This window comes from Clinocottus analis, unplaced genomic scaffold, assembly GCF_023055335.1.
Source record: "Clinocottus analis isolate CAN_PGR_092001 unplaced genomic scaffold, fCliAna1.0.p SCAF_14, whole genome shotgun sequence".
Classification (NCBI taxonomy): Eukaryota; Metazoa; Chordata; class Actinopteri; order Perciformes; family Cottidae; genus Clinocottus; species Clinocottus analis.
The window spans coordinates 9,410,596-9,435,546 of NW_027175865.1; the positions used below are offsets into that span (position 1 = coordinate 9,410,596).

A 24,951-nucleotide genomic window follows, 5' to 3' on the forward strand; every position below is an offset into this window, starting at 1 on the left:
TCTGGTACTCTCAAAACAGTCTACTCAGATATTCATATCCACTTAAGTTTTTGCCTTTACAAACAGAACCATTGCATTATATAAAATGCTGCGTCTTTTAAGTCTTCAAGCATTTTACACGACCGCAAGCAATAACTGTGAAACCCCTGTGTGTTATTGTTTAGATGTTGTGTAATTCATTTTGTACCGAGTGATTCATATCCTCACCAACAAATTCAATGAAACATATCCATCATCTGCACTAGGCTTTGAAATTAAATTTAGATTTCATAAGTGCGGCATTGAATGCAATATTTATACAGACCCAACGGTTTCAGAAACAAAGCCAGCTCTTTCTTTTTTGTCCCATCTACATTCAGAAACTCACAAAGAACGGCAGTGCAGGTTTCATGATCTTTAATAAAAGGCACATGTACAGCCATAGTGAGATGAGTGAGTCCACTGGCATAGAGACGAAGCATTAAAACACAGAAATACAGGAAGTAGAGGTCAGGAGGAGAGAGATCTATCTGCTTTACAGTAGAGTCTACTTAAGTAACATCTTGTCGTTCTCGTTCAAGTAAGTCTAACACTAATATGTCACCGTGGTGAGGTTAAAAAAAAAGAACCCCCCCACACACACACACACACCATCCATCACCACCGTGAGTCTGATATCCAGAGGAGTCTTCTGCAGAGGGCCATTAAGCTCGGAGCAGACGAAGAAGTCCAGATGGCCCCCAAGACCCAGACGTCGGGTCGATGACTCGTCCTCAAGGGCCCCTGTGGCCTCCAAGTCCATCCATCAAGAGCAGTGCACACGTCTCACACCACTGATGGCCTCTTCCTTATATTTTGCACATAAATACAACCTGTACTCTTCGACTGAAATACAACCTGGTCCTGGTTTTCGGTTTATCAGTTTGTGGTAATTTAATGAAAGAAAAGTACCCCAAAAACTTTCACAGCTGATACTTTTGAGCATTTTGATACTGATCATAATTACTGATACTTTTGAGCATTTTGATCAAATTTATATTTTTTTTAAAAGGCCGCAGTCTTTGTTTCTCCCGTGATGGCAGGAAATTACACATTCAGTGATATTACGACTGTAGCCAGACTGGATCTTTGGGCTGGTATTTTAAAATCTGATTATTAAGGCATAACATAAAAAATCCATCTTGTTACGGGTCCTGTTTTTTTTAAGCAAGATAAACACTCAAGCGGGACTTTTTTTTTCCTGTTGAAACATAAAACGTTTCAGTGCTCATTGTTGGTGGTTTTTTACGTGTACAATGCAATAAGTTAACACTAATTTATAAATCTAGATTTGATGACTACCTTGAAATTAAGAGTGGCTTTGATAAACCGATGCCCGTGCTGTTAAATGAAATAATAAAGGTGCTGGATCTTTAGTTATGCAGGACCCAGTTGTTATTGTACTGAAGGGGTGCAAATTCCCAAATAGATATACAAATAATCAAATTGCCAAAAAGCAGCCGACACACAGTGAACCGGGGTTTTGTTGACGCCGACGATGTCTTTAAGGATTGTTCTGTTTTTCACAGATGGACTTAAATCTCACGGTTATGATCTGTTTACTCGCTTACACAGGCAGCCAGTCACACATTAAAACCCCAAATAAAAATTAAAAAGTTCACAGGTACTTAAATATTTAGTGTTAAAAGAAAAAAAATGGTATTAGTGTTGCAGGTTAAATACAACCACGGCTGAAGGAAGAAGTCAAAGAACTGAAGTTTGCATGCAGCCAGGCCATCTCTCCTCTTGAAAGGTCACTGGGGGTCACTGGGGTCACGCCATCTTTCGTCTGTTCGGGTAAAGCTTGAGATGCAAACTAGACACTTTTGCCAAAACAGAAATAAATCTTTGACTAGACTCAGGCATAAAGTGTGCAGAGGTAAGACACACACACACACACACACACACACACACACACACACACACACACACACACACACACACACACACACACACACACACACACACACACACACACACTTTACATCCATTCTTGTGTCCAAAGAACAGCTCAGTATAGAGTCGATCACTCTATTTTCACATTATCACGTCTTTAGGGCATTTCAACATGAAAGCAGAGTTTGGGCTGCACTTCAGGGTCCGTCACTTCACCCTCTTACCCTCGCTATCTTTCTCTCTCACACACACAAACACACAAGCGCACACACACACACACACACACACACACAGGCAACAAATGCACCCAAAACATCCTGCTTAGTTTGGTGTGTGTGCTACCTTTGGTTGCCGGTGTCAAGGGTGAAAGGTCAGACACAACCTGGCCTCAGAGAGCCTCTACAGGTAAACACCAACCATCTCACACCACCGCTCCATCCCATATCAATGCCCACCCATCTCCATATTAACTCACAGCTCCCCGAGCAAGGGGTCTCACTAACTTGTAAAAGGAGGTAAGTGTAATCAGTGGTGTGTGTGTGTCTTTAGGCGCGTGTACCCTGCGTGAATGTGTGTGTGAGTGTATGTATGTGTGTGTGAGTGTATGTATGTATGTATGTATGTATGTATGTATGTATGTATGTATGTATGTATGTATGTGTGTGTGCGTGTGTGTGTGGGTGTGTGTGTGTAGGTATTAAGAGGTATCAGTGGTTCAGTGGTGTCTCTCTTTAATTTTTAATCACTGCACTCTCTCAGCCCCTCACCCGCCGTCACCCTTCTTCTTCCTTGTCCATTCCATCCTCCTCCTCCTTCTCCTCCTCGTCCCTCACTCTTTATTTTTGGACTTGGAAGATGAACAAGCGCAGGTTGATGTTTTTGGCGGCCAGCAGTTTGTTGCACTCCACTGAATCGGAGATGGGTAGAGGGACGTATTCAGTCTCGTTGGCGTCGTTGCAGAAGGAGTGGTGGTGGATGACCGGCTTGATCCGCACGTCGTCATACGGCCCTTTCAGCAGCAGGAAGGAGCACTCCAGGGCAGAGTTCACCTGCACACGCACAAACACATGCACACACATCTGACTAGGGATTGTGTTTTTACATCTTTGATAAGAATCCTAAACAAAGAAAGCTGTCACTTGTCAGTATTTATCTCGCTCCAATGGGTAATTCCAGTTTCGCTTCATTAACCAAAGTCCTCACCACTACAATGTATTAATAAGATGCTGATCTCAGAAGACTTATTTGGGGGGGTTTTAATTGTTGTTAAGACAAATTATCACAATAGTATTGTTGTTTCCCTCTACTATGAATATTTAACATTTATTGAATGTTCATCCATCCCAGAATAAGTATTCCTCCTCCTCCCTCTTTTTTGTCAATAGACAAGTCTTCCTTATCTCAAATTAAGGGTGAAACATGAAGGGTGTCGTATACTGTCAGGATCGTAAACCCCTATGAGGCACACTATGATTTGGGGTTTTATAAATAAAATGTCTATGACATGAATAAGAGAACGATAACAGAGCTCACACAGAAAGATGAGAGCAGGAAGAATATATTATTTCCGTGTTAAAGCAACTGTGTAAAAACGGACGTGTTAAAAACCATCAGCAGAAAGAAAGAGCTCCTCTTTTCTTATCAAAGCAGTGATGATCATCTTTGACAATCAGGCGACATTCTCCACATTGTCGGTGCTGAAAACACTAAAACAGAAAACACGGACTGACAGCAGTGAGTGTACCTTGCTTTTGAGGATGAGCTGGAAGGAGAGAGTGCGCTTGCAGGACAGGTTGGGGTTGCGCTCGGAGTCGTTGACGCGGGCCTTCAGCACCCACGTCTGGTTGAGGACGGTGAAGCGCGGTGTTTCATAGTACAAACGAGTGATGAAGTCATCCGTGCGGTACGGCCTGAACTGCACCTCTGGATGGACACATAAGGTATAAATGGGAATATTACGTCTCAAGTTAATGTAACCAGTTTCACGAGCACAAGAAGGGTTGCATTAAGGTAATTTCTCCCACTCCACAGACTTGTTAATTCTCTGCTACTATTTGTCTTTACATATTTGTTTTGCATGTACCTGTAAACCCGATCTTTTCGTAGCAGAGCAGGTTGAAGATGGTGTTATAGAGCTGCATGTCTCTGCGGTGGTTCTGGTCCATCTCCCCCAGTATACCCATCAGCTCTGTACCAGTCTTAGTGGGATGGGAGCACTCGCCCTCATGTGCTGGCAGCTCATGGAACGGCCCTTGCCAAGGGCAGCCAATTCTCTTGTACTTACACTGTGTCACCCTGGTGAGCAACATAATGGTGAGTGTGAGTTAAAAAGACAAACTCAAGGAAGGAAAGAAATGGCTTTACACAAACGAGGTACTTTGTGATGAATGCATGTACTTTACTGCTCTGAGCGGAGGGTACTAATGATATCAGAAGGTGCTTATTAACCTCGGTTGTGAACTGAGGCTAATTGATACAACACTAATGATACGTATGAGCTGAGAGGCAACCTCAAGGAAGGAACGGTTTGGAGTTTTATCCTCGACATCCTGGATTTAGACGTGTTTCAATGAATACCGGTTACTTTCTCAACAATAAAAGTGGGGTGTTAATAATGTGAAAGGTGCTTGTTAGCCTTGCTAGTGAACCAAAGATAATTACACATCTCTGATGTAACTCACTTTATGTTGGTTTCGTCGCCTATATAAATATACGTTTGCTTCTTTGTGTACGTTGTGTGCATAATGTACATAGTGTGTATTGTGTACATTGTGTGCAGCACATTTCTCCGTCTGACCGAAAACTTGGTGACTGCCTTGGCTGTTGTCATGGTAACATAAGCACAGACACAGCTGTCCTAAGAGGGTCACCTGTTGCTATAGCAACACCCCATATTGTTTCACGAATGCAAATTTAACCGGCCTGAGCGTCAACACACACACACACGTGCACACACACACACACACACACACACACACACACACACACACACACACGTGCACACACACACACACACGTGCACACACACGCACACACACACACACACACACACACACACACACACACACACACACACACACACACACACAGTCACATCAACTGGTTTTCCTCTCAGAAGTAGATAGTCACAAGTGCCTGTCTTCCCTAAATCAACCCTGTGTCTACTCGTGATATAGTTGTTATGTGTGTGTGTGTGTGTGTGTGTGTGTGTGTGTGTGTGTGTGTGTGTGTGTGTGTCTGTTTGGTATAGACACAGCTTTCATTTTCAAGTTTCTGTTTCATTAGAAATTGTGGTGAAACTGTAAATTAAACCTTTGAGCTGCTTTTCACATTAAGTGTTGTCCGAAACTATGGTAAAAAAAATGTGATTTTCTATTGTGAGAATAAGGCCATTTTTGGGAAGTGAAAACATTTCGACCGGTCCTCACCTCGCATGTTTAAGGTTCAGGTTAGCGTTGGGGCTTATGTTTGGGTAAAGGTCTAGGAATGCATTATGTCAGTGAATGTCCTCACAAAGATGGGGAAGTGTGTGTGTGTGGGTCGGGGTCGGGGGGGGGTATATACCTGTCTTGGCAATCCTCTTTCTTGTGTCTCTCTAAGCTGGAGCGGGGGAACTGTTTTATGCAGAAGGTACATTCAGTCGGCAGCTCGCTGACAGCCTTCTCCACTGCGAGGTTCCTGCAGCACAGGTTCTTGCTGATCTCACACCTACACAAACACATATCATCCTTCAATGCAGCGGGGACATTTTTAGAATGTCAAGAGTGTTCAGACAAGCTTTTTGAACAATGGATGTTATGCTTTTCTCAATTGTTGGTGGTAATTTCAGCACATACATGTCCAGTATGTGGTAAAATTCCTGTACAAAAAAATAAATCTACTTTCCTATACCAATGCATCAATGTATGTTATGCCTCAAATAACGGATGTGTTACTTATTAACTTAACGGTCCAGAGTCATTTTAGGGGGCCTCTTACAGTCTTCACTGCATGTTTATCCTGCTTTTAAAATCCTTCTCATCCTGGTGAAGCTAATTTGTGTTTATGATGCTCTAAATGCCATTAGCCAGCATCGCGTACCCCCTAACTGGCAGAAAACTAAACAATATTGTTTCCCAAGTTGATGGATCAGTTATGGAAGTGGACAAAATTGTATACCATCTACATTATTTGACTGCAAAAGTACGTAGTTTTTCAGACATAAGTGTCTGTGGACAGTATAACTGTTTTGACACACAAGTCTGGGGACGCTCGAAAACAATATCAAATTTAGATATATAAATGTCCAAACAAAATGATGTTAAGCTCTACAATCATTAACTCAAGTAACTAGCTTCTTCTGATGTGGACTGAGTAGCTAGTTCGTATTCCTATATGCACTAGTCAGAAAGTGCTGATGTCACAGGGAGCTCGGTGTACCTGCAGTTGGGACACGTGGCCTGTTCCTCCTTGAGGCGAGAATCAGCCAGGAGGTGGATAAAACAGCCTGTACACATCAGGTGTCCATTTGAACACTGTTGTGGAAAAAATAACGTTGAGACGTCAAAATGGTCAAACTAAGTGTTTATAAAATCATTACTGTGAATCCTGACTGGAAGAGGCACAGGGAGCCTCGTTAGTGCAAGCTGCAAAGGACGAGGTTGGAAAATTGGAATTGCATTTTGTCTTGTCGAATTCAATGACAAACCTGTGAACATTTGTGTGGTATATATGGTTCGCTTAAAGGTTACTTTACTTTTGATTGCTTCAAATAGACGATTGGGAAAAAATAGTGAGGCAGAAACTATTTGTAGGATTGTATGATGTTTTACAAACCAACACAATTTGGTGAAAATGTCATTGTTTGGGAAAGGCTGGACGCATTTAATCGTCTATTTTAATTGAAATGAGGTTATAACATTGGTTTGGCAAAAACAACAATGAGTAACAGCTCCACCGTTGTAAAAATAACCACAAGATTACAACTAAATACATATTTTATACAGAGGAGAATTCTCGATTCATGTCAATAATGAAAAGTGTGATTTATCGAATAACATGCTTAAAGTTATGTACTTGTTGTGCTTCTCTAAGTCAATGTGTTTTAATGTATGTACCTGTGTAAATATGATGTATGGAACAAATGTAATCTTGTGTTTACTCTGTATTGTTAATACATACTAACTGAACAAATATTAATTGCAAACGTGTTCACTTGACATTGAAGTGAGCAATTTGAGGTCATTAAGGAGAATGTTGGGGTAAATTGAAGAGAAGGGCAAAAGATTATTTAGATTTAGCTTTTGGTTGAGTTCTTTTGTGGGATTAGGGGATGTGGCTTTTTCGCTGAGGTTATTTGAGGATATTTCACAGTACAATGTTATAAATTTGCGGCAGCACAGCTGGCCACAAGGACTGGGTGCGTCTGGTCCTTCGCCTCATGGCTCAGCTCGCAGTTTATAGAAACTTGGGGCCTGTGTTGCAGATCTAGTATCCCTAAAAATAAATGGAGCTGCCCAAAATATTCAACAGGTTGGCTCTGGGGATCGGCCGTTGGGACACGTGGGGAGTTTCTAGTATGATGGCCAACTGTTGACGACATGTTTAGGGTTATGAGGGGGAAGGTTCATGATTGACACCACGTTTACCTGGTACACAGACGCCTTGGGTAAGTCTAGGCACACGGTGCAGCACAGCACTGAGTACAGTCTCTCCTCCAGCTTCCCTGACTCTCCCTCGGGCACCCTCACCCTCTTCTTGGGTGGCTCGTCCGGGTGAGGCTCGGGCCCTTCTCGCCGTATCCCGACCTCCTCCTGCATGGCCGCGACCCCGGCGACAGCCTCCACCACAGCCCCCACGGCCCCGACCCCCATGCCGGCCGAGGAGGATCCTGGGGCAGCCACGACGCCCACGTCTCTCTCTTCCAGCGAAGACATGGCGATGACTGGTCTAGAAATGTCTAAACGCCCCTGTCGCGAGCAGGCTGAGTGTTAGCGGGTTAGCTCTGAGCTAACGGTCAGCTGACAGCTCGCTAACGTTAGCTCGGCTGTCAGAAAGGAATGCAGGCTAACGGGAACTTGGTACTAATATTATGAATATTAACACCACTTACGAACGTGGAATTTAACAAGCAAATTGTCGCGTAATAACGAGACCGTGTAAAGTAACTATGACGTAATTAAACGTGAACTAGTGCTGTTGACTTACAGTTAGCTAGCAGACTACGCGGCTAGCTGCGGTGACACAAACACAGCGGTCCTCTCGCTCTGCAGAACAAAAACAACTTGTCTCTCAGCTGTTGTTGTGCTCTCGACGCCGTTATTCGCGCCGACAGCAGATTACAACGATGCCCACCAGCGGCCCGGCTCGGCTGCTCGTCTAACGTCCCTGGTCCGGTACCGGCCGACCGTCCACGGGACCCGCGGGAGCTGTCGGTGATTAAAGTCGCGGCTAGAGACGGTTCTGCTGGGACTCGTCTCTCTGGCTACACAGCCATCTTTGTTTTTTCCTGTCCGTCTCCCCCGACTTCACCCTGCACAGACTCCGGGTCAAATGCGTTATTACTCAGGCAGGTTCCCGATCGTGACCGATAACTCAATTAGCGTATTTAAAAGTCAAAATGTTGCGTGTATCTGTCAGGGCCTCTGGCTGCCAGTGACTACTTCAGTACAGCACTGGCTGACAGCGGAATGTTTTATTGTGGCAGATGACTTGGGGTATTTAAAGAGTTTTTAAAGGCGCATGCGTACTGAGCACCTGCGGGTCGGCGTATATGGCAAGCATTGAAAGGTGACCAAAACCTGATATGCGACAATTTTAGGACAGCAAGGACACACCATTATGTTTATGTTGATGAACCACACCTACACGTTATGACGTGGTAATAACACTATCACTAATCTGTGACATCAAAGACTTTTGACGAAACTTCATGACAAAAAACATGTTGTTCCAGCTGCCATTTTTATGGCCCTGTGATAACAATCTATCAAAGTTGCTCAACTGGTTGTAAGAGGCCCTGTGGTATATGTGTGTTCAGGATGCACAAATAATTCAGTGAAAAAGGGTGATCAAATAAAGCCCTATAACCTTGAATTGAACTGCATTCGTATTGACACAAGATTAACCACTGGCTACTGATACTAGGTCAGATACATTTCTAAACATATTCAACCCTGCAGTCCCCCATATATGTAGCTTAGTAACCTTAAGGACTAGAAGGGGTGAATTTGTGTACACGATGGGGGGCTGCGTGTGTGTCATTAGGGTTAGGTGGGGCAGGATGTTTGAGTCAGCTGTCTGCAATCGGGAGGGACAAAACTAACCCCTCCCATTGGACAGACAGATAAGCCTTTTTTGGGCTGTGTGGAATGGCAGTGGAGCCATACCACCCTCATCTATGCAAACACATAGCCAGTAACAGTATACGGTCACATGCTGTGTCCTGAATGTTGGACAACTGTAACTATTATCCACTGGATCTCATCACACTTTAATTTGTCCAAATATTGCTACAGATTGCTAATTCACTGACTAATAATCATCATGTGTTTACAGTGCCAAGAGTATTCCTTCCAATCAGCAGTAGTTTGTTTTCAAACAAAACCAATACAAAATACTTACAGTAAGCACATTTTCAGAAAGATGGTATTCAAACGTTTAGTAAATATGGCAAACTTTAACCAGAATTAAAATGAAAAGTTCTTGGAACAGATATTTTTAGTTTAGTAAACAAATGTTGCCAGCTAAATATCCTAGCACAGACAGGGAAAGGGTAAAAACAAGGAGGATGGGTTGATGTCATCACACCAGCAATCTAAAATAGTTGCACTGGGAATGGCAGACGCGGTAAAAGTTAAACATGGCTTGCAGGAAAATAAACAAGAAAAACAATTCAGAAATGTACTACAAAAAAAGTATTTTCATGAATACACCCTAACATTATTGACAAACAGCAAATATGGTTACATCCAAATTACATCCTGCTTGATCCACTCTGTTCCATTAATTTTAAGAAAGTGCTTTACTACTTCCCATCCACTTACCGTGGTCATTATTACACATTATCTCATTACCAATTTGTGATTGCAGGATACATGGATTACACACACTATGAGATGTATCTAGCCTCATCAGTCAGACCCTATTCAACCCCAAGAGAGTAAATCAGATCATCTGCCGGTCAGTCAAGGATCAGCTGCCAGGAAATCAGGGGTATTGTCTAGAACAATGACAGTGATGACGCTGTTCTTATCACGCGGTTAAACAGGAGATTGACAGCGAGGTTGAGACTCAGTGGGTTGATGGGTGGTGGTGGTGGTGTAAACGTTCGGCTCCTGGTGTTGGGCTGGGTGGTTTTGGGCGTTGGTTGTGGTCGGGTTGTGAAGGGGAGATGTGAAGCTTTGCTGATAGAGAGATTCAGACGAAGAAGCTGGTGGGTTGGAGGATGGATGGTGTTGCGTTGAGTGACCCACTGTAGTTCTTTGTGCCGTATTGGTGGAAGGCGTTGAATCTAGAGAGGATTGTTGTTGGCTGTTTTCTTTTGATTGTGTCTTAATCTGGGGTGGAAACTCACTCTGGCTCGCTGGGATCCCATAATTCAAGTCTGTGGGACCTGAATCCTGTATTTCTGGCCTGCTGGGCTCCCTACTTGGTGAGCCAGAGTCTGTAGAGGTGCACTCTGGTTCCAGTTGACCAGGTTTGGCCTCTGAAGCTAAGAACATGTTGCGCTGTGGAGATATGGTGTTAACTGTGCTTGTCTCTTTTGAAAGTTGCCCTGGTGGATTGTCTTTATCTTGTCCTCTTCCTGTGTTCATCTCATCATGCCTGGCTAACCCTTTCTGTGTGACCTCTCCCTCACTGCTGGTTTGTGCTGGTGTTTCGTCTGGGACTGTTTTGGCTGCATTGGTCTGAGTAAGTCTCTGGACTAGTCTGGACTTGTCTAGTTCTGCTCCAGTATCTGCTGTGTCCCTCTGAGTTTTGTCTGTGAGCGCCCTCTGCCTGCAAATTGAAGCCATAGCCTTCACCCAGGGATGCATCAAGGTCTGCTCTGCTGTCAGCCTCACTGTGGGATCTGGCTGAAGCAGAGCTCTGACAAGGCCTATGGCTTCTGCACACACACACACACGCACGCACGCACGCACGCACGCACACACGCACACACACACACACACACACACACACACACACACACACACACACACACAATAAGCAACATATTGTTTATTTGTGTTTGTGTGTATAAACATTTGTAGGAGCACACTTTATATGTCTGTACTTCTCACCTTCTGAGATGGGGTCCCAGTAGGGGGACAAGAAGTGGAGTTGCCCCCGTTTTATGAGCTGAAACAGCTCTTCCTGGTCCCGATCACGACTGCGAAATGGCGGAAATCCACACAGCAAGATATAGAGAATGATACCCAGAGCCCAAACATCCACAGCAACACCATAACCTGTTCGATCAAACCACAATTATTATTTAGATTTAGATTGGAAATTAAGCAAATATATTCAATATAAGAAACCTACATATTTAGTGAAATTTAAAAGTAAAAAGGTGATTTATGCAACAAAGAGCACTAACCTGTCTCACAGAGAATCTCTGGGGCTACATACGTGGGTGTGCCACAAACAGTGAAGACAGGTTCAGTCACAACCATGGCAAGACCAAAGTCTCCCAACTTCAGCCTACAGATGCCAGCAGCCACGTGCTCGATCTGAGAGAGAACAAGTAAAACAAGACAGACAGAAACAGAGTCAATCATGGAGGCGTTGAGACTATATTTTTAAAACTAAAATGTCAGCAGGGGCAACCACATGCCTGCCATAGACACTTGTGTTATATCATCAGATATTGATTGTAACTCCAGATTAAGTTAAATATTGATACTATGAGGAACAGTGTGACATGTAAGGTTTTCAACAACGTTGCACTAGTGTATCAAATAATATCTGGCACCCCTTTGTGGCAATATGAAACTATGCTATCCAAATAATTATTAAAGATGCAATATTGATCACAATAATCACATACAAATTTACATGTAATTCTCCAATCACTCTGACACTCACCAGTAGGTTTTCTGGTTTGAGGTCTCGGTGGACGATACTTTTGCAGTGGATGTAGTTCAGTGCTTCGCTCACGTCTGACACCATCAGTCCTGACTCGGCTTCTGGAAACTTCCCTCTCTCACTGATGGCCTCAAATAGATCCCCACCGCTCACTAGTTCCATCACCAGATAGGAGTGAGTGTCTGTGTGGTGGTGCGCTAACAGCCGCACTATGCGTGGGTGACAGAGGCTACCCAGAAGGCTCAGCTCATTCTGCATCATGTGCTCTCGACCGATCAGCTTGGAGCGTTCAACAATCTTCACGGCGAGGGTTTGTTTGTTGTCACGACGGCAACACTCTCGCACTACTGCAAAGTTGCCATCTCCAACCACGCGTCCTATTTCATAGAAACGCTTGATATCTGCCAGAGTGACATTACTGCCATCTGAAGGAAGGTCGAAGGTCGTCCTATGCTGAATCTCCTTGTGTACGTCACCCACATTTGGAAGAGGATTTGAATTGAATTGGGCGACACTCTTCTCGTCATGTCTGTTGATTGGCTGAGGGGGTGGAGGGCTGATGTGAACGTACAATTTCCTCACTTCCTGTTCGGTATATGAACTTCCTTTTTGCTTCCTCGACACAGGAGGAAGTGGAACCCTCCCTGACAGTAGATTGAGCCGCTCTGGTACCTGATGTTTAACTCTCCTTGCTAAGCAGTCTTCACACAGTGTAGGAGACAGTATGTCTACTTCTCTAAGACTTTCCTCAAATTTAAAAGGACCAATGACAGAAGGCTGTCGCGCTCTGACCCCACCCCTAACACGCAGTCTCTGCAGGTGGTTGGGCAAGTGAGCAGGTTTTCTGCATGAATTCTTTTTATGACACTTCCGTGGATCTGACTTGTAATTTTCAGGCTGGTGTGTGTCTAAATAGTGAGGCGGCTGAGTACTTGCATGAGTAGTAGCGTGATTTTTGACATGTGTATTTGTGTCCTGGTGAGTCTCTTGGTTAGTATGAGTCTTGCTACTGTCTGTTCCTTCACTGTATCCACTGTCAGCCTTAGCTGCTTTATCTGGCGCTGGACGAAGTCTTTTCTCCCAGGCCTGGAGTGCATCAGCCCGGTAATGGGAATGTTCTGGAAACAGCTCCTCCAGAGCCTCCTGCACATTATTCAGCTCTGGACGAGCCTTCCCCAGCGCCAGGAAGGCCACCTCTCCCCGAAAGAATTCACATACACCTTTCACCTATGAAAACATAGATAAAAAGGGACAATTTAGGACGGGCATAGCGAACCACATCTGGACCTTATGACAAAATCTTAAGGCCTCAGGGGTTAATGAGGGTATGGTTGAGCCTCACCTCTCTTGCGTGGGTTGTGTACAAGCGTGTGACTCTGGCTCTGTGCCAGCGAGGAAACCCCAACGCCTCAGAGATATCCAAGAGAAGTTGCTCGAAAGACACCACACCTCTACGATTCAACAGGACAGTTACCTTGAAAACACAGAGACACTATTACAGTTAAGTTATGAAAGTTGGCGCGGATCTCAGTTGACATCGGGCCCATTTATTAACAGCTTATTAATAATTATAATTGCAAGCGTATGCAGACTTATCAATGTGTTCCAAACATATATGATTGCAATTTTACTAAAGATAAATGATATAATAAACTCTCCTACCGTCTCAATACAAACATTCCTCTTTTCAACTCTTTATTACTTATCTATGGAATGTATTGACCATTGATAAAGCCATAAGTCACAACCTATAAACCAATCATGAATTTTAAAGTGCAACTGAAAATGGTAAAAAAAAAAAATGTAGTTTACCTTGCGCAGTGTGCTTTGACCACAGGGGCGGATGATGGTGACCAGATGTGGCCTCTCTGCGCTCTCTTCTGCATGGCGTGTGTGGAAGAGAGGGAGCTGAGGAGGAGGGAAGTGGGATCTTAAGACCTGTCGCGTAGGGTGCAGGTGAATAGGCCATGGCTGCGGTGCCCCGATAACACGTTTCAACAACGGGACTGGAGGATCTGAAGCGGGAAGAAAAGAAGAATGGGTGGAAGCACAAACAGACATCAAGAGTTGGATGATTGAAAGTGTAATCAATTACACAGATATCATCTCATTGTTTCTTTTAGACTTGTATTAAAAGGAAAACTCATACGTAACACAGCACCAGTTCCTCATCCTGTGTTAGTGTGTGTGTGTGTGCGTGTGTGTGCGTGTGTGTGTTTGAAAACAAATCCGGCCGATCAGATTTGAGTGTTTTCCATCACATGGAGCGCAAGGGTCATTTGAGATTCTTCAAGCACCGTGCTCCACTGGTTGAATAATTTAGGCTTCCTTAAGTCATGTAAACCCACACACACACACAACTTAACAAAAGCTTGCTTGACCTGGTTAGGGCTCAGCTGCATCTGCATGATTAATGAAGCATTGGAGACACACAGCATCTTTGACGTTTCACTTTCTGGCACTGACGGAGACGGAGAGATGTTTTCTGTCCAGTCAGTGCAGGGGGTTGTTTTTTGGTCTGTTTCCAGATGCAGAACAACAGACAGAAGCACAAGACCCTAAACCTTGAACATAATGCCTTTCTTTTAATGAGACACCAATGGCCCCCGGAGATTGAGAGAACATACAATTAACAAAAAAAGCTTTTCATAGTGAACATAAAACCTCCGTGTCTGTAGGTTTGAACATCTCCTCGGCAGCTGTGGCCAATCAAGAAAGATTGAATCAGACCTTTCTTGGTGGTCTCAGAGGGTCGTGGGGGAGGGGTTAGTCACAATCTTTAAAATCTTTTTTAAAAGTTGGTGTGGGCTGGCAAATGCACAGACAATGTAGTCGTCCAAGTTTAAAAAATGATTATTATTTGTAATAACAAGTCTTTAATTAGTAAAGTTTTTTAAATATTTAAACTGTAGTCGAAATAAAACCCAATCAATCAGGCCATCGACTCACCTGCCATTCTCGCTTGAGTGTCGCGCGCCGCTTCGCTTCCATATCGAGTTCTCTGTGAGGGCGTCATGACTCTCACGAGCTAAAACTACTTAGTTTGTTTCGCTTTTATCCTTGTATTCGTCCACAGGTCGCTGCGGTCACATCTTCGGCTGTTTCTCTCAGTAAAAGGTAACAGGATGCGCGGGGAGAGGACCGGACTTGGCGTAGCGTAGCCACAGTGGTTACCATGGATACACGTCAAGTTAAGAGGCTCGCGAAAGAGAGATACCGGAAGCGGAGCGATTATGGCTAGTAGTTACCAAACTAATTTAGACGTCAAACTAAAAATATTTTTGAATAACTGAATATTGATCTGTGGGTTGAAGAGCAGCATGCTTTTTAAATAAACACGTGGTTGTCATCTATTTTAGAGTCTCATTGAAGTGACTGTGAGAGGACTTTAGGCCGCAGTAAATTCCAAAAGTTTTATTTCGAAGGTTCCGACCGGAACTTTACTGTTTTGTACTGTGAGGAGACCAAATTACCAGAAATGCCTCCTCGTGCACGACGACGAGCAGCCAAACTTTAATTATATTTCCTTACGTTCTAAATGATGTTGGGCTTGAGGGCTGGTTGAAAGACACCTGCACATTTTTAGGTATATGTAAATGCAAAATAAATTGACAGAATTTCATTTAATATATTCGAAATTCCTTTGTTTGTTTGTTTAACCTAAAACAGTCAAATTTAGATCTAAAACTACAACAATAGCAAGCCTGAAGGACCCTGTGGCCAATGGCATCGAGATCGTAAAGATTTACATTATTTTAAGAACTGGTGAACATATGCAAACTGACTATTGACAACGACTTGCAAGTAATCCTTGCTTAAATTTCAAGGGTTACAAGCCTAAAAGCTTGGTAACTCAATTGGGGTTTGAAGTCTTTTGCTGAACATGTAATCACTTATCCCTCTCTCCATCTGTATCCTTTCAGCACTCTATGGAACCATCTAATAGTGACCTATCTAAAGTATCTAAAAGTAAAAATGTCTGAAATTACTGGAAAAAAAATAATAAACCTTACAAACGCATAATTTAGCCTATTATTAATGTGTCTAACAACCTCTAAATTCATAGAAAAGGCTTTACTTCTGTGTCCTCAATTGCAGATACTGCCCTTTTGTGTTTCTTTGTCACCTGGAGAGTTAGTGAAGGATACAAAAAAATCAAGTGTTGTACAAACCCTTTTGTATCCCAATGACTGGAAGAGAAGAAAGTTATGGTGTAAAATCACACTGACATAGGGGGAGAGAAACTGCCAGTCGTAGCGTCAGTTACCATAGTTTCACTGATGGAATCCAATACTCTGCCTCACACACACACACACACACACACACAGTATCCGGTTGATCTTTCAATGCACTGCCCCCCACGGCTCTGTCTCCAAGGATACAGGTAATATTGATTGGGAAGCAACAAATCCGTAGTCATTCATTTAATTTTCCCTTATAGCTTGAGGTGTTCTTTCCCCTGTTTTTAAAGTGTATTCTCAAGGCAATTTCGACATCTTTATTTTTGAGTGATATAGGAAACATGAGAGAGAAAGGTGATGACATGCAATGAAGGTCGACCGGCTGGACTCTGACAGTCATTTTTTTATTTTTTGTTTTGGGGTTGGAATCTTAATACATTTAACTCACATTTCAGTTCAGATTATGTCAGTGGTGTTGATTTTTAAGGTTGCAATATCTTGCCCAAAACTTCCAATACAGTAGCCTACATGTACGAATGGAGCCAAATGTGCTTCTAATGCTCTACTAGTGTCTGGCCAGCAGAGGGCGCACATGTCCCCACTGTGTCCCCACTTCAAGGCAGAAGAGTGAGGTAATTTTTTGGAAGAACTACCCATTTATAAACGTGAGTCCATTTATCTTTTTATTACAGTAGGTTTATGTTTTGAGATTATGTTGTAAAAGGCCATAGTGGCGCGTAGTAGTATGATACAGGTTTGATCCTGACGACTGTATAGAACAAATAGAAATTCCCCAAAAGAAGCAAGGAAATGTGACTAAACCCTTGAATAGTTAAAGAACTAGTCTGTTTTTTCCTTCTTTTTTTACTTGTTGCTGGCTCACCATAAGATTTATAGCACAAGGAATGTAATCTCAGGCCCATCTATGGAGGTAACACAAAACACTACACTGCAGTTGTTCAGTGTGTGCGTGCCAACAAACAACTGCTACCTCAATAAACATTACAATTGTTTTTAAGGCACAGGGTTGTAAGTACCAGCATCATATCACCAAAAGTAAAAGTACTTATATTTGCACAATGGCCAATCGTCCATATATTTTTAATTCCAATTCAACCCGTTGCTGCTCCAGTCACTTAATTATTTCCCTATCTTATGACTTAATAAGCTCTGTTTGGACAAGGGAGTGAAATTATGTGCAGATGAGAGCAGCCAGAGAAATCCAGGGGGAGGTTCTAGAGCGAGTAATTGAACAAATAAGTGTGTGTTAGTAAAGGGAGTGACCCGTCCAGATGTTTATCTAGTTATATTATTCATATAGTCACACACAGATGTGCAAGGAAAGCCTCAAGAAATCTGGAAGAAGTATCAACATTCCTCTGTTAATGGCGCTCCAACTCGTCCTTTAGGTCAAGGATTTAACCCTGTTCCAGGCCTGCCAACAGCTTCCTGCTTATGTCAGCACAATGTATGCTGCAGCCACACACGCTCAGATATACTCACAGATGCCTGCGTGGATAAAGAAGTGCGTGTTAAGGCCAAACACAAGCAGTGCAGGGTTTCTCTGCACAATAAAGGAGCTGATATGGCTTCAGGGCAACATCCTCAAAAGCAGTCCAGCCAGATTGATCGTGTTATTACAGGATTGATCAGACAAGTGTAACTCAATAGAAGATTCTGCACAAACAGGATAAAGAGTCTGCTAATGTGATTGCTATTACAAATGTGACCCTCACTATTGTGATTGATGATGCTTATTTAGAATTAGAGTGCCTGGTCGTATCCAGCCTGGCTAAAGCTTTCACCACGCATGTGTTAGAAGCCTTCAGTATGCAATGACATCTCTCCACTGAAACTGCAGGGAATAAAAATCTGACTCAGTGTTAGTTACAACCACAGAGGCCTCCCAGAACACTTTATCATTGGTTTGCGTAACATCAAACACACACACACACACACACACACACACACACACACACACACACACACACGTTTAATACTCACTTGCTCAACCACAGACAGCTCCTGAGCGTATTTTAGGCCAGTACTAAAAGAGTTCAACCTTTCACCTCCTCTCTCACGCTCTCTCTCTCCTTTTCTCTCTCACACCTGTGTATGTCAAATGTCAGACCCATGCATGCCACAGATTTGTCACACACACATGTGTCCCTTTAGATATGCCAATAGACAAGAGAGAAGGGAGACAACTGGAGGCCAAAAGACAGTGGGACAGAGTGTGTGAAACAGGGGGATGTTACAGTATTCGGTATTGACTAATATTTCCTTGAATCCGTGCTTTTTCAGAACAAGTGTGTACGTGTGTATCTGTCTGTGAGGTGTGACAGGGTGTAAGTCTGAATGTGTGCTTGCTATTACACAACTTCCAGATCATGAGACCATTTACAGACGGTGGGGTGCGGAGGGCGGGATTTCATCAGAGACATGGACGATCAGTGGACATTTGTTCTTCAATCCATGCTGCTGCTGTGTGTGTGTGTGTGTGTGTGTGTGTGTGTGTGTGTGTGTGTGTGTGTGTGTGTGTGTGTGTGTGTGTGTGTCCTCTAGTAATTTCACCCCCCCTGATAGTGAGGGGATTTATAGCAAGCAAGTGTTGGTCTGTCCTCTCTTATTCAAAAGGCTCTCTTTGATGGGACTTGACTTTAGGCATTTAGAATTAGTTTTTAAAAGAAATAGTTTGATGTTTTGGAACTATACTTATTGGCTTTTCTTTCTCTCATATCTGTACACTAAATAAGGAACTCCAGCCAGCAACAAAAAGACTGAAAAGTCACTGAGCCTGGACTAGAAACAGTTTGGCACATAAACCTAAAACAAATAAATGAAATATACAGTGTTAATTAGTAAGCTTTAGAGGTACTGGTCAGTTTCATTACATTTGAACAGAGCAAGCCTCTCTGTCTGCCTCTTTTCAAGTCTTTATGAGTGGTATCAATCTTCTAATACACTCTGCAAGAAAAGGAAAAGTCGTATTTAATGCAATATCCCAATTGGTCCTTATGTATGGTAAAGTGCGCGTGCATGTGTGTTTGTGGAACAGTTCAGCTCCACACCGTCCTGAGTGGTGTTTGTTCTGTGGGTGTGTTTGTCACTAACTATCTCATGTCATTTCAGATCCTGCTTCACTGGTCCTTCACTCTGTCAGTCACTACCTCCTCATTAGCCCTCATTCCCTTCACCTGGTCCTCATGCCCGCCACCTGCAGCTCATTCCCTCGTTAGTCCCTCACTACTTAGGTCCCTGCACTTGTGCTTGTCCTCTGCCAGATTGTTTTGTGTTCTGAATAAGCTCTCCAGTGCCATCCTTGTGTTTTCTGTTTTGATCCTGCCTATTTGAGTAAAGTCATTATCTTCGGTATCTCTGTCTGGAGTGTTGCTTTTGGGTCCTTGATATCACCCGTGACAGTGTGTGTGTGTATGTCACAGTCACCTTCCAAATTGTTATTATTGTTATAAAAAGTTATTAAGAGAATAACAGTCAAAAACTGAGTGAATTAACTTCACCAGGACGGTGCGGTGTGGATTTGATCAGATGCTTGGAATATAAGCTTTGTTGTTTTAACTCCAATGAGAATTGTCTTTTATGGATAAAACATATGTTTCGTCAAGTCCCATAAATAGATTAAAAGCAGCAAGACGTCACAGAAGTTTGTTCTGTGTGAGTTATGTGTTTGTAAGTTAAGTTATTGCTCTTTTGATATTAAATATTACACATTATATATATATATATATATATATATATATATATATATATATATATATATATATATATATATATGTGTGTGTGTGTGTGTGTGTGTGTGTGTGTGTGTGTGTGTGTGTGTGTGTGTGCGTGTGCGCAAAATAAGCAATGTATTAATGAATCAAACTTACCAACACCCTTATCTTGACACTCATGACTGTGGCTCACTCTGCCATCACATGCAAGGGTGCACGTGTTTACACAAACACACTCACACATGCGCGCGCGCACACATACACACACACACACACGCACACACACAGAGTACTTGTCACCCTCTGTGCTCTGGCGGGCCGGACAGAGGTCAGTAAGAGTCAAACAAGAACAAAAGCAGGTGGTGAAAACAGAGCTAGAAAGGTCACAGAAGAGAGTGAAGCATGAATATGTCATATTATTCTCTTCAACTTCAAATCTCCCTGCAAAAATCAATCATGTCCCCTTTTCCCCTCAGGCTCAATCTGTTCTTCTTTTTCTTATACTGGGGGACTTGTTCACCCCCCACCCCCCCACCTCCCATCACCTCCTCCTCCTCCCCCTCTATTTACTCTGCCTTTTATTCTCTTGAGCTTGGTGTCATGACGTGGCCCTGCTCTAACTGATCCGGCCTCTTTTACACTTCCTTAGATATTTAAAAGCCTTACATTTTATCGCCTTGGTTCTAAATAAGTAGTACCACTTGCCACGTGTAGTACATTTACAATGTAGTTGTTATCATTTATAATATAAGAAAATACTACACTCCTGTACACTTGTACTCTGCTGCAGCTACATAGTCATAATAATAATAGTACTACATAGTCATAATAATAATTCACACATTAAAGTAGACATTACTTGCAAAAACAAGTATATCACACACTCACTCGCTTTCACTCTCCATCGGACTACTCCCCTTCCCCCTACCTCGCGTGTTGCAGCGGGATGACGTCATGAACAGCCGGTGTATATCAGCCAGTAGGATCGCAGGACAGCTCGTGGTGCTGCCTGCGCTCTCTCTCTCCTCTCATTCTCTTGCTCCCTCGCTTCGCCGCCTCACACACACCCTCTCTCGCGCTCTCGCACACTCACACCCTTATACCTCCACACCGCTGCAGACATGGCCGAAGTGTTCGTTGGAAAATGGGAACTGAAGGAGAGCGTGAAATTTGATGAATACATGAAGAAGCTGGGTAAGAGTGTGTTTTGTGTGTGCATGTGAGTGTTGTGCGCATGCGTGAGAATCAGGAGAGGATGTGGTGCTGCATGTGAGCACATGTGAGGAAAGATGAATGCTTTAAGGTGTGTTAGTGTTTAACCTGTTTAAGCAGCTGTTATTGCTGCGGGAAAAGGTCTAGAAGATGAAGGGTAAATAAGGAAAGAACCAAGATGGAGAATTAAAAAAAGAGGATCAAGAAGAGGATCAAGAGTGGAATCAGGGAGAGGAAGAATAAACGGGAGAGGATGGGAACCAGAGGGGGGAGAAAAAAGAGAGTGGTTGACCGCATTGTCTAAGTGCTGGAGATGAGGGAGGGGCTCTTTTTTTTTTTTTAAGGAGAACCCCCCTCTTGTTCCCCTCCTCCTCACTGTGAGAAACTCTGAGTGGCCACAAACTGGCGTTCACACACTCGAGCATAATGTGGGTGACCTCGCTGAAGGCTGGTCATTGTTTGAGGCCATGGGAGGAGCTGAATATTAAGATGGTCCCAAATGCAGAGGAGCTAATAGGACGAGAATGTGGACATGCTTCAAAATATCCCCCACACACAGTGGTGTGTGTGTGTGTGTATGTGTGTGAGATGGGAGCAGGTGCTCTTACTTTTATAACCGTGAAGAATGGCTCTAAACTGACTCAACTGTTTAACTTTGTGATGTTGTGTGTGAGTGTGAGAGCGACTTGTCGACTCTGGTCTCCATCAAGACCCTTCCATCTCTAACCTCTATACTCTTGATCAATGAGGCGCCTACACACACACACACATAAAGTGACTTTTTGTTGTATTGATTGTATGAAAGTAGCTGTTTCAGCTCTTACACATGAATGGCATCGTCAGTTCTCTCCTTGCATGTAAGGGTGTGTCACTCTTACTCTACTATGCAAAAGGAAAGCAAGTTGGTTGCATTCACACATGTCCAGGCAGGTCAGCGGGGCCATGTCGTGTTTGAAGAACTCGCTGCACTTTTGAACAGCAGACAAATAGAGATTAGAGTGTGTTGGCTGAAGGAGACCCAAAGGACATGTGTGGGGCAACTTTTTTTTTTCCTGAAATATGACCCTTGATATTCTCATTTAGTTATGTGTTAATAAAAAATATATTTTTTTGGAAATGTATGTATTTGGTTTGTGCAACACTTTGATCAAGAGTGACGTTCTTGAAAATTATTTGAGGGATTGCCATTATATTTGCTGCATACATTCCTTTGTTCCAACAAGATGTTTTGTAATAACTTTGGTATTCCCTTTACATTTCATCCATCTCCACCAGCGGGTCAACATCCTGTTAGTTTGATCAGTTCATTGGTTGAGCTTTACAGCCTCACAGAGCTGCGAGCGTGGCTGTGGGCATCATTATGTTTTCCACTATATCCGCCCCCGAAACATTATATAAACATGAGATCACCTGTGTGTTTTCTGCAGGTGTTGGCTTTGCTACACGTCAGGTGGGCAACATGACCAAGCCCACCACCATCATCTCAATAGACGGTGACAAGGTGACGGTGAAGACCCAGAGCAGCATCAAGAACACAGAGCTCTCCTTCAAGCTGGACGAGGAGTTTGACGAGACCACCGCCGACGACAGGAAAGTTAAGGTGAGAGGTCAACTTTTTTCTTTTTGAAGGTGAACTGGAGGAGATGGGTCAGAGAAGATTTACTGATCATAATTTACAACCATGAAATGAGACCTAACGTGCAGCAACCAACCGTACCTTATTCTAATTTAGAAGGTAGAGAGGAATATACTGTGGTTTACAGAGGGACGGAAAGTCTTCCATGTTTGAACTATTTATGCAGAGAAGAGAGAGAGAGCAGATAAAACGTTGCTTCTTGGAGATAAGCCACAGACTGGAAACACCCTTATTTGTGGTTTGTTCTGATTCAAATAACTTCTCAGTCTGATTCAGAGGAACTTGTATGACAACTGTTTTGGGCTTTGTTTCAAAATACCAATCGATCATATTTCTATGCATCTTCCCGTTCATAAAACTCAGAACCCATTGATCTAGTTGACCATCTCCGGGCTGCTTTAAAGCAAAATGGCATGAAGATAAGTGCGGTGGAGCGATTTATCCACCCAATGGAGACACGTGACTGTGTCTGACTGCGCTCACTGCATTAGTGGGTATCCAGGATGAATGTGCTGCGACGTGTTTCACGTGTCCCTTATTTGTTGTGCAGCTGCCCTCAAGTACACTCGGGTTCGAGAGTTCATATTAAGTTAACAAGTCTTCCTTTTACGATTAAAAAGTGACATTTACAAGCAATTAGTTCAGGGTCAGAGGTTAATTCAGGGGTTTTGCTGCTTCACTCTGACATTGACTTTTGGTCAGTTCACTTTTAGTACGAAACTTCTGTTTTTGCATTAACCATTATCTTGATATTGTTACGTTTAACCACAGATGTCGTTGTTCAGCTAAAGTTAAATTAATTAGCTAAATAAGAAGTATTTTTTGTTGTTGTAGCTGGTCTGTATATATCTATATATCTATCTATGAATATATGTAAGTATTTTTTGTTTTTGTAACTGGTCAAGACAGAGCTAATTTGATGCATGTATACATATAAATGTAGTTACCAAACATTAATTCATGCTCATATGATTTTGTACACTTACATGTAATAAGCTCCCTCTGTTTGTCTGTTTTCTGCAGTCCATTGTAAAAGTAGAGGATGGGAAGTTGGTGCACGTACAGAAGTGGGACGGCAAAGAGACCAGTCTGGTCAGGAGCGTGGAAGGCAACGCCCTCACACTGGTCGGTGCTCTCACAAAAATTCACTGTACAATGTGTTTTTCCTTTTTATTATTTATTTTAACTGTATTTCTCTCTCCATCACAGACTCTCACAATGGATGAAGTTGTTTCCACGCGTCACTATGTGAAAGCAGAGTGAAACCTAACCCTGAAACCTCCCTCCAGCATCTACGTGCCTCAGCCCTGCAACCCCAAACTCCTCAACACCACTTGAACCCAGTCAAGCAAACCCTTTGAATGGCTTTTGCGGATTTCCTTCAATGTCCTTTCATACTGTATGCTCAGTAACAACTTTACTGCTGACTGTGACCTCTCATTTCTTTGTGCTGTAAGAAACACTGAATAAATTCCAATGATTTGTTGTTTTTTCTCTAAAGATTCAGTCCAGCATTGTTTTTTTTTTGTGGGTTTTTTTAAAAATGTGTTTTGCACGGTGGCTATGTTAAACCTGGAAAAGTGTTTGAAATTGAAAGCTTGCCTACTGAGGCCTGAAAAAAATCAAATAAAAGTGTCTACACTGTTGAACCAACTGGTAAAACCATATGAAATGCTTGGGGATCTGTTTTTTCTTGAAGTATTAAGTGATCTTACTTGGTAGTTGATCGGTGCATGAACTAGGATTAAATATTTATAAGGAACATCATTTTACAGTGATACTCATGTATTCTATATTTTTTCCAAATAAAAAAAAAACAACGGGACTGAAAGAGTTTACAGTACAAGTATAAGTATGTCCAAAGAATGTGTCCAGAGTTTCCATCCCGACTCAGTTAATTATAGCTCTTCAGCAGCTCCAGTCTGTGAACATTGAAGTATGTATCTTGTCCTTGCACTGGCTTGGTGAGGGGAAAGTTCAGTCGGAGCTTGTAGGTGAGTGGGTAGTTATATCCTGTACTTGTACAATCGGTGTGCATGGTTTCTAAATTCGGATCATTCCCATCCACAGTGGATTGATGTCATCATGTGTTCGTGACTTACTGCCAACTAGAGGCAGGGTGAAAGGGACCAGCATGGTCCATGTGTCATTCTAACTCTGTTAGTTTCCCTGAAGCGGTCACCAGAAAAAGACGGCCCATACAGAATGCCAAAATAAGAGACTT

At 42.8% G+C, this 24,951-nt stretch overlaps 3 protein-coding genes across 3 annotated transcripts; 1 reads left to right on the forward strand and 2 right to left on the reverse strand.

The window, feature by feature from the left end:
* Positions 1–381: 381 nt before the first annotated feature.
* Positions 382–8,584, reverse strand: zftraf1 (zinc finger TRAF-type containing 1). Its single transcript, XM_068575655.1, has 7 exons — positions 8,101–8,584; positions 7,542–7,862; positions 6,334–6,428; positions 5,479–5,622; positions 3,998–4,209; positions 3,659–3,837; positions 382–2,963 (listed from the first exon to the last, which is right to left on the reverse strand). Exons 2-7 carry the CDS (start codon positions 7,827–7,829, stop codon positions 2,751–2,753), a joined length of 1,131 nt encoding a protein of 376 aa, XP_068431756.1. The 5' UTR covers positions 7,830–7,862; positions 8,101–8,584; the 3' UTR covers positions 382–2,750.
* Positions 8,585–9,411: 827 nt separating this feature from the next.
* Positions 9,412–15,239, reverse strand: dclk3 (doublecortin-like kinase 3). Its single transcript, XM_068574959.1, has 7 exons — positions 14,914–15,239; positions 13,777–13,979; positions 13,307–13,438; positions 11,965–13,191; positions 11,477–11,609; positions 11,178–11,345; positions 9,412–11,002 (listed from the first exon to the last, which is right to left on the reverse strand). The coding sequence occupies exons 1-7, from the start codon at positions 14,978–14,980 to the stop codon at positions 10,155–10,157; spliced, it is 2,778 nt and encodes a 925-aa protein (XP_068431060.1). The 5' UTR covers positions 14,981–15,239; the 3' UTR covers positions 9,412–10,154.
* A 5,649-nt stretch (positions 15,240–20,888) lies between these two features.
* fabp3 (fatty acid binding protein 3, muscle and heart) lies at positions 20,889–24,399 on the forward strand. The gene is made up of 4 exons (XM_068575494.1): positions 20,889–21,073; positions 22,519–22,691; positions 23,751–23,852; positions 23,937–24,399. Exons 1-4 carry the CDS (start codon positions 21,001–21,003, stop codon positions 23,988–23,990), a joined length of 402 nt encoding a protein of 133 aa, XP_068431595.1. The 5' UTR covers positions 20,889–21,000; the 3' UTR covers positions 23,991–24,399.
* The last annotated feature ends 552 nt before the right edge of the window (positions 24,400–24,951 follow it).